The sequence below is a fragment of the Dryas octopetala genome, chromosome 1 (genome assembly GCF_963921425.1).
Source record: "Dryas octopetala chromosome 1, drDryOcto1.1, whole genome shotgun sequence".
Taxonomy (NCBI): Eukaryota; Viridiplantae; Streptophyta; class Magnoliopsida; order Rosales; family Rosaceae; genus Dryas; species Dryas octopetala.
Genome location: NC_141366.1, coordinates 9,489,503 through 9,506,979, shown reverse-complemented (window position 1 = coordinate 9,506,979; position 17,477 = coordinate 9,489,503). Strand labels below are relative to the sequence as shown.

The 17,477-nt window shown below is 37.1% G+C and overlaps 4 protein-coding genes across 8 annotated transcripts; 2 read left to right on the top strand and 2 right to left on the bottom strand.

Moving 5' to 3' along the window:
• Nucleotides 1-385: 385 nt before the first annotated feature.
• Nucleotides 386-4,353, bottom strand: LOC147297526 (Pentatricopeptide repeat (PPR) superfamily protein). Of its 3 annotated transcripts, none has more exons than XM_086228876.1 (4): nucleotides 1,600-4,353; nucleotides 1,305-1,500; nucleotides 965-1,007; nucleotides 386-717 (listed from the first exon to the last, which is right to left on the bottom strand). In XM_086228876.1, the coding sequence occupies exon 1, from the start codon at nucleotides 4,187-4,189 to the stop codon at nucleotides 1,661-1,663; it is 2,529 nt and encodes an 842-aa protein (XP_086085002.1). In that variant the 5' UTR covers nucleotides 4,190-4,353; the 3' UTR covers nucleotides 386-717; nucleotides 965-1,007; nucleotides 1,305-1,500; nucleotides 1,600-1,660. The 3 variants fall into 3 exon arrangements, with proteins under 3 accessions (XP_086085002.1, XP_086085003.1, XP_086085004.1); XM_086228877.1 differs by having other exon boundaries at nucleotides 1,610-4,353; XM_086228878.1 differs by having other exon boundaries at nucleotides 1,620-4,353.
• Nucleotides 4,354-7,424: 3,071 nt separating this feature from the next.
• Nucleotides 7,425-12,396, bottom strand: LOC147297525 (Pentatricopeptide repeat (PPR) superfamily protein). 3 transcript variants are annotated; one of them, XM_086249146.1, is made up of 3 exons: nucleotides 9,710-12,396; nucleotides 8,381-8,500; nucleotides 7,425-8,153 (listed from the first exon to the last, which is right to left on the bottom strand). In XM_086249146.1, the coding sequence occupies exon 1, from the start codon at nucleotides 12,198-12,200 to the stop codon at nucleotides 9,810-9,812; it is 2,391 nt and encodes a 796-aa protein (XP_086105272.1). In that variant the 5' UTR covers nucleotides 12,201-12,396; the 3' UTR covers nucleotides 7,425-8,153; nucleotides 8,381-8,500; nucleotides 9,710-9,809. The 3 variants fall into 3 exon arrangements, with proteins under 3 accessions (XP_086105272.1, XP_086105279.1, XP_086105266.1); XM_086249153.1 differs by having other exon boundaries at nucleotides 8,414-8,500; XM_086249140.1 differs by having other exon boundaries at nucleotides 7,425-8,500.
• Nucleotides 12,397-12,558: 162 nt separating this feature from the next.
• LOC147297524 (Acid phosphatase/vanadium-dependent haloperoxidase-related protein) lies at nucleotides 12,559-15,684 on the top strand. Its single transcript, XM_086246617.1, has 5 exons — nucleotides 12,559-12,896; nucleotides 13,016-13,150; nucleotides 13,248-13,285; nucleotides 13,378-13,444; nucleotides 15,054-15,684. Exons 1-5 carry the CDS (start codon nucleotides 12,705-12,707, stop codon nucleotides 15,468-15,470), a joined length of 849 nt encoding a protein of 282 aa, XP_086102743.1. The 5' UTR covers nucleotides 12,559-12,704; the 3' UTR covers nucleotides 15,471-15,684.
• A 141-nt stretch (nucleotides 15,685-15,825) lies between these two features.
• On the top strand, nucleotides 15,826-16,500 carry LOC147297523 (seed maturation protein). Its single transcript, XM_086246631.1, has one exon. It carries the CDS (start codon nucleotides 15,978-15,980, stop codon nucleotides 16,212-16,214), a length of 237 nt encoding a protein of 78 aa, XP_086102757.1. The 5' UTR covers nucleotides 15,826-15,977; the 3' UTR covers nucleotides 16,215-16,500.
• Nucleotides 16,501-17,477: the final 977 nt, after the last annotated feature.

Below are 17,477 nucleotides of genomic sequence, written 5' to 3'. Positions count from 1 at the left end.
ACCTTTTTGGACCAGAATTCAAATTATAATCAGTAGAGGACTAAACTTAAAATGGTTTTGCAAATGATATATCTCGAAATTGCTTTGGATGTGTGTAGAGATTCATTATAATTTATAGTTTCTCAGAAGCATTACACAGAGGAAAATGTGTACCAAATCTTGTCGTTGTTTGGGAGAATAGAAGCTTTATGAATTGTGCGGTTTGCACCTGCACTGCAATAATGTTTCCGGGGAATAGTATGATTTGGCATTGACCTCTCTGTTTTAATATTTGGCATCATCAGATTGTACATAGAACAGATTAGAAATATATTAAATTGAAATAGTTTAATATATTTCTAATGTATTTTTTTTCTTATAGGAGATATTTCCAGTGCAATTCAAGATTAAACATATATACATCAATCTGTCCGGCCAAAAATGAAACATACAAAAATCTTGAATGTCATGGCAAACCATGAATAGTGGTATATCTTAAATATCCTTGTACCAAAATTTGTTGGTGAAGGCAGTTTCTGGTATTGCCATGGTCTAGTGTCAAAAATGAAATCGGGGATCTCAGTTCCTTAAACTTATTTCAGGTCATGATATTCAATTCATTAACCAATGCATGCAAGATTTAGGGTACAACAGGTTGCCAATCCAGGGCAAAGCAAGTTGGTACAGGGCACTCCATGTATCCTAGGGCTTGATGCATATACTTGTGCAGAAGTTGACCTGTAATAAGTAGACCTCAAAGCTCAGGTTTTTTTCTTTTTCTTTTTTGACATGTTAAATATAGACCTAAAACAGTGAAGTTACAATGAACAGTAAACAAATAAATAAATCACTACAAGTCTACAATGAACAAAGAATATCATCTAATATTCACAAAATAATGATTACATGCTGATTGTACAGTATGGATATAACTCAATGCCCATAAAGAAGTTCACTACAATGAACCTGGTGATAGAGCACTTACTCTCGCACTCATGGCGGAGGTTGATTCTCGCCTTCTCCCTCTCCTGAATCAAAAAGAAGGAAATACTCAGTCTTCCTAAATGACTAAAATGATTGGAAAGAAAAAAAGGTGTTGTTAGATGGATGACACAAAGGCAAAAGACAAGCTAAGAATAATCATGACAAAAAAGATCCATTTGATAAAAAATAAAAAAAAATTCTCTTGTACTGTTAGCTAAATGGAAGACCACATATATTATAGAAACAAATATGCAGGTCATGTATGGAACTAGAATTGTACTTATCAATACTTTACAACTCTTATACGTTGTAGATTAATAATGTGCAAAGCTGTATTATACCAAGGCATGATTGACTTCCAGGTGACCTGCAACAAAGCTTTCTTCTCCTCCAGCTAGGGGTGAGCCAGGTGGCCCAATGCAGAAGGGTCCCGCCAATGTGAGGTCTGGGGAGGGCTAGATGTATACATATCCCTGTTTCCGCGACCACTACGTCACTTTGGGAAAGCCATGTTGTTGTTCCAGGACACCCCTCCAGCTGTGGAATTCACATGTTATCCATCAAAATGAAACAACAAAAGTTGTTCCTTATGTAAGCCAATGCAAATTATCTACAATATTTAATAGCAAAAGTTACCATGTTCTACCATTAGAGACCTCATTGATTCATACACCGTGGATCTATCCAGCACTGATAATCAACGGATTTCTAACTTCTGAAACTGCACTTTCTTGACTTTTAGGATTCCACGGAATAGAACTGAGAGCATGCAGGTATCTGGCGGTATTCCCTTAGAAGACATCTGTTTAACAAGGCTTACAGCCCTCTCCACAGCTCCCCTTTTAAAAAAGCCAGACAAAAGAGCTGTGTATGTCACTGTATCAGGTTCTACTCCTCTGTCAATCATTTCTTTAAAGAGTGCAATAGCATCCTTTAGGTTGTCTGTTTTACAATGTCTGTCTATTAAAACAGTATAACAAATTGCATCAGGTCTTATTTTCATTTCCTTTATCTCAGTCCAGACAGTGGAAGCATCCACTGTTTCTTCCTTATTTCCCCTTGCATCCAGAGGGGAATGAACCCTTATTAGACTTCTTTTCGGATAACCATCAAGCAAAACTGTGTAAGTAATGATATCGGGTTGAATCCCTTTCTTTTTCATATCATGGAAGAGATCATGGGCTTCCCGTAAACGATTCGCCCTGCAGTAGCTATTTATCATCATTGTGTAGTTAATGACATCAAGAGTCAACCCACTCTCATCTAGTATATCAAAAAACCGTCGGGCATTTTTCACTTCTCCAGCCTGGCAGAGGGAAGCTATGAGTTTGTTGTGCATAATTTTTGTAGGTTCCATATTTAAGCGCAACATTGTCTCAAATAACGAAATAGCTCTGTCATTATCACCTTCCATACAAAGGTTACTGAGTACTTTAAAGCAGGCACTTTTTTTAGCTAAAATTCCTTGCTTTGCCAACCTAACAAGAAGTTCATAGGCCTCTCTTGTGTGTTTGGCTTCACAGTACCCACTGATCATGGCAGAATAGGTATCCACACTCTTATATTCCAAACTTTTTAGAAATGCTTCCGCTTCTTTGACTTGTCCTCCTATACATAGATTTTCAATTATCATGTTGTGTGTAACAGAGTCTGGTTTAAGACCCTGTTCCTCCATGTATTTCAAAATTTTAAGCGCCACAGATCCCAGGCCATTTCTAGAAAACCCAGCAGCAAGTACATTGTAAGTAATAATGTCTGGCTTCAAACCCCTTTCCTTCATTTCCTCCAAAAGATTCCAGGCACCATCAACATTCCCTTGGAGACAGTAACCTTTGATCAATGTGGTGTAATGGATAATATCTAAGATCATATGCTTATGCTTCATCTCTTCAAGCAATTCTAAGGCTTGTTCCACTCTCCCCAGTTCGCACAAAGCATCCACTGCAATATTGTAAGAAACCTCATCAAGAAAGATCCCCAAGCTTTTAAATTCTCTAAATTGATCCACCACTTCAGAAGGCATGCCCATCTCACACATGCACTGAAGAATCAAACTAACAGTCACACAATTTGTTTTTATACCATTTGACACCATTTCATTATGGAGAGCCAAAGCTTTTAACAAATTGTAATTCTTGCAGTAGCCACGGATCATTGCACCATAGGTATATGAATCAAGGACCACCCCTTGATTTTTCATGTCAAGAAAGATGCTTTCAGCTTCATCGAATTTCATCTCATCACAGAACCCACGAAGGACAGTGGTATAAGCATAGATATCAATAGGGACATTTGCTTCATTGCATTTTTGGAGGAATTCATATCCTAAAGCCGACATCCCATGGGTGCAAAGCCCTTCAATATATGCTGTGTAGGCAAAGGCACTAGGGGTTACCCCAGCTTTCTCCATCTCTGGAAACACTTCCATGGCCTCTCCCAAGCTACCTTTCTTGCAGAGTCCCTTGATAACGATTGTATAGGTGTAATCATTAGGACTCAAACCAATCCTCTTTAACTGCTTGTATATAGCCATAGCCATATCTACTTTACCATGCTCAATCAAGCGGTTCATTAGAAAATTACTAGTAAAGATATGCGGAACAAATCCACGCCTTTTTGTTTGGAACAAAACATCAATAGCCTCATCAAACATGCTGAGACTGACAAAAGACTTGATCAATGCATCATAAGCTCGAACCACTGACGGGGAAGTCTCCATTTCCACCACAAGTGTTTCCAACAAATCGGATAACTGAAATCCAAGGTCTTTAGAGCCATTAATAAGGTCCAAGAAGAGAGAATCTAACTTCCTATCCAAGCCCCACGAGCACAAGATTCTAATAAGCACGCAATAGGTGGAGACATTGTGTTGGAACCCATCTCCCTTCAACTGGTGGAAGAAGGAAAATGCTGAATTGGGTTCAATTTTTAGACTATTAAGGATGTTAACAACTCGCAAGGAATCTAAGCCAGAGATGAAATGGTCTGTGTTGGTGTTGGTATTGGTGCTTGTGTTGGTGTTGGTGGTGCAAACAGTAGTAATAGAATAATCATCATCAGAGGAGCAGGAGTTCAAGTGGGCAAGAGCCGTTTGAGAAGATGCCCACTTTAACCCACCAATACTACCACCACCATAGATGAATAAAAAATGGTTTCGATCATTTTGGGTTGGTCTGATGAGCTTTCTGGGAAAACTCAGTCTAATGGACGGAAACCACATCCACATGAAAGATTCAGACTCATTGCAACAACGACTTCATATCTTCAATTCAAGAGAAGGAAAAAGAAAGAGACAGCTTACTTGGGTTTCACAATTGAAGCTTCAATTTCGCAACTTTCTTTTGCACATGGAGACTGGTGACTCAGAGTTGGAACGGTTTTTTATCAGCAGGCAGCAGCTTGCTTTCTTTCTGCTAAAACCCTACCAAGTACAAGTACCGACTTCCTCACACAGTCACACCCACAGTCATGTAAATATGTAATATGTTTTTCTTTCAGGGTTTTTAAGTTTTTACATAGGTTTTTGTCATAAAAAATAAAATAAAAAAATTTTCGGTTCTCAAAAATAAAATGTTTTACATAGGTAAGATATTATACATTTGATTTGAGAAAAGTATATATATATTTTTTATTAATCAATTACTGTGTCTATAAATTTAAATGAGATAAGTATATCGAAAATCACAATAGTGTCACTCTTAAATAAATAATATATGATAGAATTTAAAGTATTAAATATATATTTTTAGAAGTGTGCAATTTTATCAATGATAGAAGACGCTCAATTAAATTTTTCTTTACTGGGAGAAAAGCCTAAGTTTGAATTTCATAAACAATAATTATTGATTAGTTAAGAAAACAAAAAAGTGTATAAATTTTTATTTTCTTTTGTGTTTGAGAACTCATGTACAAATTTTAGAATTTTACTTGGGTCACCTTTAAAGAAGCAATCAAATAATTCAAATTAAAGTTTCAGATAAAAAAAAATATCAATTCAAATTTAAGTTTTGGGTGCCATTATTCGGATCCAACTTTTTTATCCGTAGTCCCAACACACTCTTTACACTCATCTTCACTTTAAAAAGTTTAAAAATTTATTAATATACCCAACATTTTTTCCAAAAATACCCTTACTAAAACCCAACAAACAAACTTAACATATTTCTGCTCTTTATACCCAACAACACACCCAACACCCAACGCCAATACCTTACCACCCATCACCCAACACCACCACATATTGCCCTCTACATCAAAAGCATTATTTTTGGACTGTAGTAATTTGAATCCTAGTTGTTTAATGTTGAACTTGAACACAAAATAGAAAGTTTTGAAATTTTTTTTAAAAAATTTTGTTTGACACTGTTTAACCAAACAAGTATAAGGATGTTCGGTAACAAACAACTAAGCGGATAGAAGAATGTTCGGCGGTGGACAATCGATGTGTAGAAGGATGTTCGATTGGCAACCACTGAAAACCTTTTTTTCTACATTTTTTAGAGGTATTCGGTAGTCTATGGCCGAACAATATGTTCTGTGCTTTATTGCCGAACGACTCATAATATGTTCGACACACTACCGAACATGTTGCGATTTCAGTTTTTGAAAATAAACACTTAGTCTATTAAAACTCAAAGGAATGATGAAAATACTTCATTTAAAGACTCCAAAATCACAATTTAACAATCCATTCGTCAATATTAAACTTGTTTGCATCAATATGAAAAGTGTTATAGTGTGTTTATGATTTTGATAAAGAGTTGAGTAATGATGTGAGTGGAGAATTGATGTTGGTTATAGGTTCAAGTTAATTTAATTTTAATTAAGTTTTTAAGTCCTTGAAGGTCAATTTACATTAGGGTAGAATTGAAAATTATATTTTTATTAAAGTGTTGGAGATAGAAATAAAAAAAGAGCAGTTTTGTTCACCCCTTTTAATTCAGGTGTATGCTTACCTCCCATTTAAAATGCTGTCATGTGTTTGAGTTGTTAACCATGAGTTAACCTATTATATTTAATTATTATTCAACAATAAACAATTTATACAATGCATTTTAAAATATTTAAGACTTCAAAAAAAATAAAAATAAAAACTTAAGAAAACCCATAGCCCACCCGTGTGTGCATCTCTCCACCAGCCCCCACCCCTTCTTCTTCCTTCTCCTCCTTCCTCATCTCAAACCTTCTGCAACAAAACCCCAAGGTCAAATAAACCCAACCCCCAGACAAAAATAAACAAATAAAACCAAAACCACAAACGAACACAAATCGAAACCCAAGCAACCTAATCAAAAACGCATCTTCTTCTTCTTCATCTTCCTTTTCATACTCTGCGATTTCTTCACCTAACAACAAGACCCATGGCAGCCTATATTTCTCACGATTATTGGCATATTCATATCACACAACAATCTCAAAAATGCCAGGAACACAGAAACACAAAATCAAAGAGAAATCAAAATCACAAAAACACAGTAGAGAGAGAGAGAGAGAGATAGAGAGATTTGGTAGAGGAAAAAAAGGGGATCAACGAGATTTGGCAGAGAGAAATAGGAAGAAGAAGGAGGGGGTGGAGAACGGGGAAGAAAGAAAGAGTCGGTTTTTTTTTTTTTTTTTGAAGTTTTAAATATTTTAAAATGTTTTGTATGAATTGTTTATTATTGAATAATAATTAAATACAATAGATAAACTCATGATTAGTTTTTTAAACACATGTCAATATTTTAGATGGAAAGTAAGCATATACCTAAGATAAAGGAGGTGAGCAAAACTACTGTCAAATAACAAAGTTGTAAATTGAAGTTAATCAAGAAATTTAACTTCTCTTTCTGTTTTTTTTTTTTTTTTTTTTGTTATTTTGTTTATGGCAAGGAATTTCACTTTGCTGGAGAAACTTCCTGAATCAGCTATACAGTACTTCAATCAAGCAAAAATATAAGCAATGCATCATAATGGTCTGTAGACTGTACCCATTGACACTGTTTGCCCATCACATGTACATGATGAAATAGTCTTTTCTTACCAATAAGAAAATAAGAAAATAAATAGATAGTTCGTCTTGGTCACATTCACCATGTGCATAGAGATAGTGCAAGCAATTATCATAAGCATGTTTCAACCTTCACCTTAAACTAAATAAATTAAACCATATCTTCCAAAGAGTCTTAAGAAAAAATCTGCAAAAAAATAAGCGATCAACAATCTAAGATTTTTCTCAGGACATAGCAGCCTTTATGAAATCAACCTTGTAATCATATACATCAGAATAATCTTGTAGTTTTTAACATTTATGTAACAGATGAGATGGTTATGGCAGAACCTTCTACCAAGAGTCCAAAACAAAGACTAGCAGAGAAAATTTTATAAAGAGAGCAATCTTGATTACACAAAGCATGCCTGCAAATGCATAATTACCAGCTCTTGTAGCTTGGTTTGCATCCTAGGCTTCCTTCCCACTGAAACTAAAATTCTCCCCACTACTAAAACTAACTGCCAACTGTTTACAAACTTCCACACTTCTGGCTGACCTGACTATCCATGATAGCTTCCCAAGGGTTGCTGACATGGTTGTTCGTTTGCTAACATTTCCCTCCTGCAAACCATACTTGTCCACAAGGATTAAAAGCTGGAAATCTAGCTTGAAGGTCCAAAAACTCCTCCCACGTGACATCTTCCTTAGCATGATGCTGAACTAAGACTTTAGTGACTAATGCATTGTTAATCTTCACCATGCCTCTTCCTTAGCATCAACAGGCTACTTTTGTATGATCCTGCCATCGGGGTGTCGTAGGCAAAATATTGGAAGGAGAGAGAATGCTTTTTAAAGCATGACACATGAAAAACTGGATGTAACTTTGAACCACTTGGAAGCTGCAGCTTATAAGCTACCTATCCTACCCAGGCAAGAACCTCCTCAAAATCCTTGTCTGGAACTGATGAAAAAGATGACTCGAAAGAGAAGCATGCCTGTAAGGAACAAATCTGAGATATGCCAGACCCCCCGTTGCAAATTCACATTTAGTTCTTTTCTTGTCAGCTGGAAGTTTCATTCTATTTTGTGCCACGGCCATATTAGTTTTAAGAAGAGAAAGAACTCTGCTCCAAGCCACTGAACTCCAGTCCACAAACTCCAGCTTAATGGTACCAGCTTCACACCCAGGTAAAAGAGGATGAGGTTGGCCATACACAACCTGAAATGGAGGCATCTTAGAAGCAGAATGATAGGGGGTATTTAACCTCACAAATTATTTGGGAAAATCAGTTCTTGTCAAAAATTAAAGCTTCGATACAAAGTCATCATTCAATTCGACATGGAGACCAGTAGGGGGACTATGAACAGGAGAGGGATTGTCAATATCTGTGAATGGCCAAGACATGCAGCAGCTAGAAAAGAAATTATTATAAAGAAATTGGTGACCTGATATGAAAACCAGCAGTTTAGGAATCGCACCATACAACTTCAAGAGATTTATCTTCCTTGCATGTTATTGTCCACATCATCAACAATGGTGAATGTATCATCAAAAACAAAACCAAGCTGCAAGAATAATAAACAATAGAAAGTGGAATGTTAAATAAATTGGCAGAGAGAGAGAGAGAGAGAGAGAAGGAGAGAGAGCAATTTGCAACTTGCAAGGGAGAGGAAGAGCAATTTGCAGTCAATTTCCACATTCTTGTATCTTTTGAATGTCTAAATAAATTGGAACAATCCTGTTGATTTTTGTAAACTACGAGTGTATAACTCAGTTTACTGAGGACACAAAGGATGGAAGGAATAGAAAATCAGGTGCTCTTACGCTTTCAGCCATCATAAATCAGTTGCCAAGGGTTCAGAATATATCACCCTCTAAAGAAACAAAAACTCTTCCTGGGCATGGACGATAAAAGAATACCACTTAAACATATCACAGGATCAACTGCAGTACTTTTAAGAAATAGACAAACAATTCTAGCCATTTTTCCAGTTATCTTGAAATGACCCAATAAGTTTAAAGATAAAAGGTATCAAGGTTCAAAATGTGAGAGTTTAGTATAGAAATAGTATAATGTCCATGAAAGATTTTACAAGTTTTCTTTAATAAGAAAAAGTAAAACGTACTTTCACTGTGAACAAAAAACTACTTCCTATTGCTAATGTTATTGAATGTGAGACAATTAAAAGATTAGAGAAAAGGGCAAAACCGAATAGTGCATCATTAGACAATAATTGACTTCCATAAGTTAGTTGGAAATGCACGTATGCTGAGATAGTGTATGGAGTCACAACACCAGCATTGCTTATTGTTTCAGCAATCAGCACAATAGAAAAGAGAAGGGGGGAGGGGGGAGGACAGAGAGAAAGAGAGAGCGAGCAAACCATACTCAGTTTATATTAAAATGAACTTCCTGTTTTTCAAGTTGATATTGTTACATAAAATTCAGTGTGTGAATTACAAAATTTTGGGGTGCATAGAAAATGATCCATGTCATCCACTTCCTAAGGAGTCCTCTCCTACTTATTTCTCACATAACTCTGAAAAACCAATAGCAACCCTCCAGGTACCAACACCAGTGAAAATACAAGGTTTTGAAGAAAGGGAGAATTGGGGTGGGGTGTCAAAAATATGCAGCAAGCTCTTGTTTTGAACAAATCTCCTGACGGTAATGTCACATTTAACTATTGAAGAAGTTTATGATGAGATTTAATTATGGATGGGCGGAAAATCCAATCAATGGAGCTAGTTGAGTTAGATAGAATGAGACATACAGATTTAAGTCCAAGAACGAAGGCCCTAATCAAGAGTTCTCCCAGTTGTGGGTTCAAGACCAACGTAGCTCCTTCACCTAGTGTCATCCATAAGCAAAAATTACCCAGGGATCACATTTTCCATTTCCTTTGTGTTCCAGTGACATTGTAAAAGAAACTTTGTAGTTTGGTGAAGATATGCATCAAGATCATATCCACATAATCTCATCCTACTAGCGAGATCAAGGGCATGATCCTTTTTGTCTTGGGAACAGAGAAGACGCTTGAGTAGCTGGTTGCATATTTCTGGCATTAACATGAAACCCTTCTCCAGTGTATAAAGGAAAATACTCACTGCCGCGTCCATATTCCCTTCTTCGCAGAGACCATTGATCAAGTGCACACAACTTGGTGGAGTGACATTGACTTTGTACTCCTCAAGAACATAAAATATTCTTAAAGCTTCATCTACTCTTCTCACTTGACACAGACCAATGAGCAAAATGGTGCACGGTTCTAAGTGAAAGTCTTTGAACTTTACATCCATTTCAAGTGAACCTCGGATTGCCATCTCAATATTTCCTTTCTTAAAGTTTTCCTCTATTGCTTTGATTGCTTCCTCTTCTCTGTGAGGAAGGTTGCTTAGATACTTCAACCAAAGACTAAAAGCTAATGAAACCTTCTTTTTCCTGCAAGACCAAGTCATCAGTGATTTGTAAACTGCAGAGCTAGGCGTGCACCCATTCTTCACCATTTGGTCAAAGACCACCAAGGCATCCTCTTCTCTATCAACCCTTAGAAGTCCATCTATAAGTGTTCCATATGTAACAGAATCTGGGGAGAGCCCTTTCAGTTGCATATCCTTGAAGAGCTTAAAAGCACCATTTATGTTTCCATCCTTGCAAAACCCATTGATTAGAATGTTGTAAGTAAAGATGTCAGGGGTGACCCCACTATTAGCTAGCTGCATGAGAAGTTTGTAGGCCTTAAGAATCAATCCCGACTCACACAATTGCTCGACCTTTGTTTGAAGACTGGCACTATCAATAACCCGATTGCTGCCTTGAGAAAGACGAAGAAATAATGAAGGGTTTCTTCCTATCTCCATCTTGTAAAACAACAAGTGTGCATCCTCAAGCTTACCAGACTTACAAAGTCCATCAATAAGAGCATTGAAGGTCACAACAGAAGGAACACATCCAAGCTTCTCCATCTCATTGAATATTTGTTGTGCCTCCCCTACCAGCCCGTTCCTGCACATACCACAAATGAGAATGGTGTAAGTGCAGGCATTAGGGAAGCAATCTTCCTTTGAAATCTCAAGATGAAGAGACCTGGCTTCATCCAAAAGACCCAAATCACAGAACCCTTTAATGACAGCATTATAACAGTAGGCATCCGGAACCAAACCTCTCTCATTCATCTCACCCAAGAAGTTCAAAGCATATTTAACCCTGCCACTTTCTGATAAGCCCTGAATGATTATAGTACACAAGACAATGTCAGGCTTAATACCCTCCTTGATCAATTTACAATACCACCCATGTGCTTCATCAAATCTCCAAGCTCTAAATAAACCAAGAATCAGGCAACTATATCCATAGAGTCCAAGAACATATCCATCCCTCTCAATTGACTTCATAAGCGCGTATGCTTCTTCAATCCTACCTAATTTACAATACCCATCAAGTAAAGCATTGTAAGTAATCAAATCAGGAGGACACCCACTTGCCTTCATCACACTGACCAGTCTATGCGCCTCATCGGTCCTCTTTGCCTGGCACAAGCCAGATATGATAATAGTGTAAGTTATGGTATTGGGTGCAATACCTCTCTGAATCATTTCATCAAACATTTGGAGCGCGTCCTGAGTTTTCCTAGTTTTGCAAAACTCATTGATCAAAATACTATAGGTAGTTCTGCTGGGGCAATGATTTGACTTCAACATCTGGTTATACACAGCTAAAGCTAACAAAAACACTTCTTTGCGCACCATAACATATAGTATTGTATTGTAAGTAAAGACATTAGGCTTACAATCGAAATCTCTCATTCGGCCAAACGTCTCCACAGCCTTTTCAGCCATGCCCAATTTATCATAGCCCTTGATCAGCACAGCAAAGGCATCAGAACCAATTGGAAGCCCGCATTCTCTGAGTTGTTCTAGTGTTCTCCAATAGAGTTCAAACGCGTCGTCCCTGACAAGCATGTCAATGACCGAATTCTGAGACATTCGGCTGCAAAGCCTCATTCTTTTGGTTGCCCAGATGAAGAATCGAAAAGCCAATTGTGGGTTTGTCTGTTCTTGGATCACAGAGGCAATTGTGTCACTGTTGAGGTGGGGGACTAAGGGTTCTAGGGCATCATGCTCCATATGGTTCTCTGTTTCGAGGAGGGCTAGGACCTCATTGGCAGTAACAGTTACATCTGAGTAGGGATGAAAGTAGCGACGCCATGGAGGTTTGGGAGTGAAGTAAGAGATGGGTCGAAGTATAGGAGGTAGCAGATTCATACTCTCATTGTATTAATGGAAGTAAAATCTTAAGCCTCTTGTTCTGGTTTTGCGCTTGGCAGTGTTGCACTTGAGATGGGAGAGCTCAAAGCAAACAAGTATGGAAGTGATTGATTACTCTTTTTGTCATTAGCCCAATCCAACCCAGGGTCTGGGATTGGGAGTATTTGCTTTGCTGTATTGGGATTAGGGTTTTACCATGTCCTAAACTGTTTAAACTGACACAAAGGCTTAAGAGTTAGAAGTTGAACCCGCGTAAGCTATAAAACGACACCGTTGACATGTACCCATTTGGGTATTTGAGTTGGATGTGGACCAAGCCACCCAGCAGTGAAGAATGAATCTAGTTATCCACAGGCCAGAGTCCTCAGAGTGCCGGACAAACAGAGAGAGTCAGAGACTCTTTACTTCTTTAGGACTTAGGAGGGTCATTGGTTTGTGGTTGACTCACTCTCTGGTCCAGAAGGAGCAAGAGAAATAGAGAGAGAGAGAGAGTGCGAGACCATGTTGCTTCAGTTTTGGAGCATTCCCAGTTCCAGTGCTGCGTTTCACAACCGTTGGGCTCTCACTCACTCAGGAAAGAATCACAATCTTGTTTTCAAAGGACCCCTCTGCCTCAGAAAGCCAAAAGCCTCCACACCCACTTGCCTCAGAGCTCAGTTACTAGACGAAATCGCTCAACTTGCCCATAACAAGGTCAAAATCACTTCCTACTCCAAATTACTGAATTGTGTCCTGTTGGATTGTATTGATGTTATAGTTACTGAAATGAATTCTTGGTGATCCGTTTGTTTTGTTTTGTTTATGTTATAAAGGTTTTGATTGCAGCTGGTGTTTCTGCGGCAGTTGGGCAGCTCTCCAAGCCCTTCACTTCTGTAATTCTTTATGGGAACGACTTTGATTTCAAGACCACCGTTCAGGCTGGGGGCTTCCCTTCTACCCATTCCTCTGTAAGCCGTTTCTATTTTGCAATCCAATCATGTAGTCTATGTAGATATATACTTAATTGTTTCATTATACTCATTTGGATATTGAATCCATGGATAGGCAGTGGTGGCTACTGCAACAACCCTTGGTCTTGAAAGGTATGCACCATTTCCTTTGTCTTCTCCTAAAGTTAAGTGAAAATGAATTGATCAACTAATATCTTCTTTATAACTGTATTGTTTCGTTTCAGGGGCCTTTCGGATTCAATATTTGGCCTAACAGTTGTTTATGCAAGCCTTGTCATGTATGACGCCCAGGTATTAAACTATTAAAGCTTACAGGTTCACACCTCTCACCATTTTCTCACCCTCTGTCCCTTGATCCTATTAATTTGATATGTTGATATATTTTGAACAATGAAAATTTGACCTGAAATAGTTATGAAGATCAAGGAATTTGAGGGTATTTCCAATTTTCCACCATTTAATTCAGCTTGCTTCAAGATCAAATGCCAAATTTGATGTGCCTTGAATGTTAGTATATATATAATTTCTAAAATTGGTTTGTTTGCTTGTCATGATTTGTGGTTCAAAAGTACTTGTAATTAAACTGTTCGTGTCATATGGTCTTATTAAAGAAGAATGAGGTGTTGGTGGCTAATACAGGAGTAGTATGAAGATTATAGTCTATAGACTGTGATGCATGTTTGAATATCCACTGAGGATGCTCACCAGCATACGGTGAATGTTACACAATATGCAGAAAAATTAGTTTTTATCTAATGGGATTTAGGGCCACAAACAAATCTTATGGTATTTTAGTCTAGAGCTTATTTTTAGACAGATTAGAAAAGAGCACCAATGCATTGAGAGGATTTTTTGTCTAATACATTGCAAAAATCTACCACATGGCTGCATTGGGAAGGGATAGCCTGATAGATTTTACTTGTGTATCAGATGGTAATGCATGTGCTGTATCAGATGGTTTGGATTCTTTGGAAATATCAATGTGAGATGCTAGTATAGGTTTTATACATTCAAATTTTAGAGGCTGCAGGGCATCTCTAAGTTTCATTTTAGTCACTCCAAAAAGGAGAGCTTTAGATTACTAACCAAGAACAGTCAACATTACTTGTTTCCCACAGAAATCATAAAAGGTTTTCCTCTTTCTGTGAGATTATTAAAAACTTTGCATTCTTCCTCTCCTACTACTGATGATGGAGAATTTTTTTTTCTTTTATGGAGAGTCTCTTCTTCAATCTGTTTATTAGAATATTGAAAACGTGATCATGATAACATATCTAGTCATTTCCAATATATAGAGTCCTTATATAGTGGTCTATATATGTCAGTTCCATGTTCTTGGTTTGTTCTTCCTCTGTACTTGGTTGTGGAGAGCTCTGATTGCCTGCAGAATTCAATCAGATATGATGACTTTGATGCGACTATCATCAATGTAATTAAATTTGTTTCAAGTTTCTGATGGTAGAGGTTAGAGTTAACCTAGGCCTGTTACGCTTGTATTTTGCCAATGGGGCTTGCACCTATGCTAGATGAGCAGTGGGGGTGAAGAGGGTTAGGGCTGCAGAAGGTTTTGTTCTGGTCTATTTTCAAGAACTTTTATCAAGCAAAACTGATTGACAAAACTTGCAAAAGTACTGACCACATTGTGGCTCAGATTGATCTTTCATAGGTGAAACCTACTTGCATAGGTATCTCCGACTTCTATTAGAGATGTGATAAGTAAATGTAGTATATTATTTTTTGTTCAGTTCAGTACTCATCCTATGTAGCCTGTACTTTTTCTCTCCTCATATATATCACTTCCTGTCTAAAGACTTGCTCTATCTGCATTATTTACCATAATGTGCTTGCATTTGTATTTGCTTATGAGTCTGAACCGAAACTGAAATCCTCACTTTTTCAGGGGGTGAGAAGAGAAGTTGGAAATCATGCAAAGGAACTGAACAAAATATTGTCCGAAAGGACAAGGGTGAACTCAGTTCCTACCAAGGATAGAGGTAGAGTTAATTCTCAACCTAAGACATCATCATCCTCGTTAAAATTGGATAGCCTTGGGACCCTGTTGTCTGAAGAAGCAAAATCTTTTTCATCAAAAGCAACAAATGCCCCTTTAGTATCTCAGTCAAACAACAAAATGGGGCAAACCACTCAGACCCAGATGTCTTCTGGCTTAGGAACTGATGCTGCCGATGAAGGATCAGAAAGAGCTGCTAATTGTTCAGCTCCATTAAAAGAAACCATTGGCCACACTGAAGTTGAAGTCACAGGTGGTGCCTTGTTGGGTTTCTTAGTAGGTTTGGCAGTGTATACCATAATGTGATATCAAATAGACAAATACTCATGCTTTTTCTTTCTTAAATTTTGTATTCTATTCTCACAAAAAGGCTACTAGGCTCTTAGGCTTCTAGGCTTCACATCTAACTAATATTAACTTGAGCATTTTTTTAGGCACGCTTATTTGAGATATGATGTAAGTATCTTATTTGTTAATTTTACTGAATAAATTAATAGAATTCGATGTGAGTCTGTGTTTATCAGCTATCTTATCCTGTACGAGACACGTATCATACCTATGTAATGTACAGTTGTCGGCGTTGGAGATCGACGTGTGTGGCCAAGCATGGATGTTACACGTGGAATCACTGTTGAACAGGTGTCATGTAAACAATCAATCAAGGCTTCATGGGCTGTAACAACATAGACTTGAGCAACCAACGGTGTGTCTCAATTTTCAAAGGCTATATATATTTAGAAAGGCTAGGGTGACAGCAAGAAGGACCAAATTGAAGTCATTTGATCGAGCTTCATCATCATCATATCATCGATCATGTCAGGAGCACAGGGGGCTCAGCCGAAGGAGTCAAAGACGGCGACAACGTACGAGTCAGTTGAAGGAGGAGAGAACAAAAGCAGGACCGACCTACACTCCCACCAGGACCAGGGTGACATTCAGATTGATAAGCTCCAAGACAGGGTGGAGGATGCTGCCGGCAAAGGTGGTCCTGTTTTTGGTGCTGGAAAAGACCCAAATAAACAGGACCTCGGTGTTACGGGCACCGGCTAGGACACCCTCACTTGAAGCGCTCTTTATATAGAAATAGCAGTACATGTGCATGCATGTCTGTTTGCTAATTATTAGTGTGCTTATGTTTCCATCTTTTTTTTTTTTTGGCCAATGTTTATGTTTCCATCTTAATTATGTAAGTTGTATGCTGTCTGTAGTGTTGTTATTTGTTTTATTTTGTTATTTTATTTTATTTTTTGAGTCTGTTTCTGTAAGAATCGTACGTCTTAAGATTCAGAATTTATGTTCTCTGCGGTTAATATCCATCCTTTTATTTATAATCTAATTTAATTTTATATCTCAATTCTCAACCATAACTATCTCGAGGAATTTGTTTTTGTAGGAACTTGGCAAACAAGTTTTTAAATACTGTAAAAAGATCAGATGCCAAATGTTTTTGTCAACCAATTTTTGCTTTTTGCCTCCACATCTTTCTTAATTTAAGAGGAAATGGAAAAAGTACGCAAGATAAAGATTTTTCTTAAGAAAGTTGGGAGTAATAAATAGTACTCTTCTAATATTCGTACTTCTAATCATTTCATTTTGTACCACTGATATATATTACTCTTCGTATTTTATATCATATTTGTACTTTAATTGAAAAAGTTGACACATTCCACCATATTTGTACCTTTCAAGATTTAATTATCTGAAGGCATTATTAGTCGTATCTGATGACACAATTGTTAAATTAAAGTTGTAGTAACGTGTACATCTTTTATATTTCATTGAAAAAGTTATAACACAAAAATTATCCTTTTCATATAGCCTTAAATATTTCATTCAATATTTTAAAGTATTACCGCTGTAGGTAGTCCACTTAAAAATGTCCCCACCCTCCCCCGATTAAAAAAAGGGATAATTTTAGCAAAAAAAACTCTTATTATATCATTTGTCGCAGTTGAGAATATAACATTCACTTTATTCCAATTAAGAATTTCAAACTTTCTATAGCTCAATTAAGGATTTTTGGTCAAACATACCAATTTTGAGGGGCAAAAAGTCTTTTTATTTAAAAAATAATTATAATAGATAAAAAATTTAAAGATTTTACTTTCCAAGTTATATCGTATGGTTTCTCAAGTTCTGCCTTAGGGTATCTCAAATCGTTACTCTAGACATCTCAAGTCGTTTATTAAAAATTTAATTTTGTAACTCCAGGTATTTTAAGTGTTTAAAACTTTGATGCAATGAATATTGTATTTAGCCACATCGCAAGTCATGTCATAACACTTCTCAAGTTATACCCTAGAGTTTCTCAAG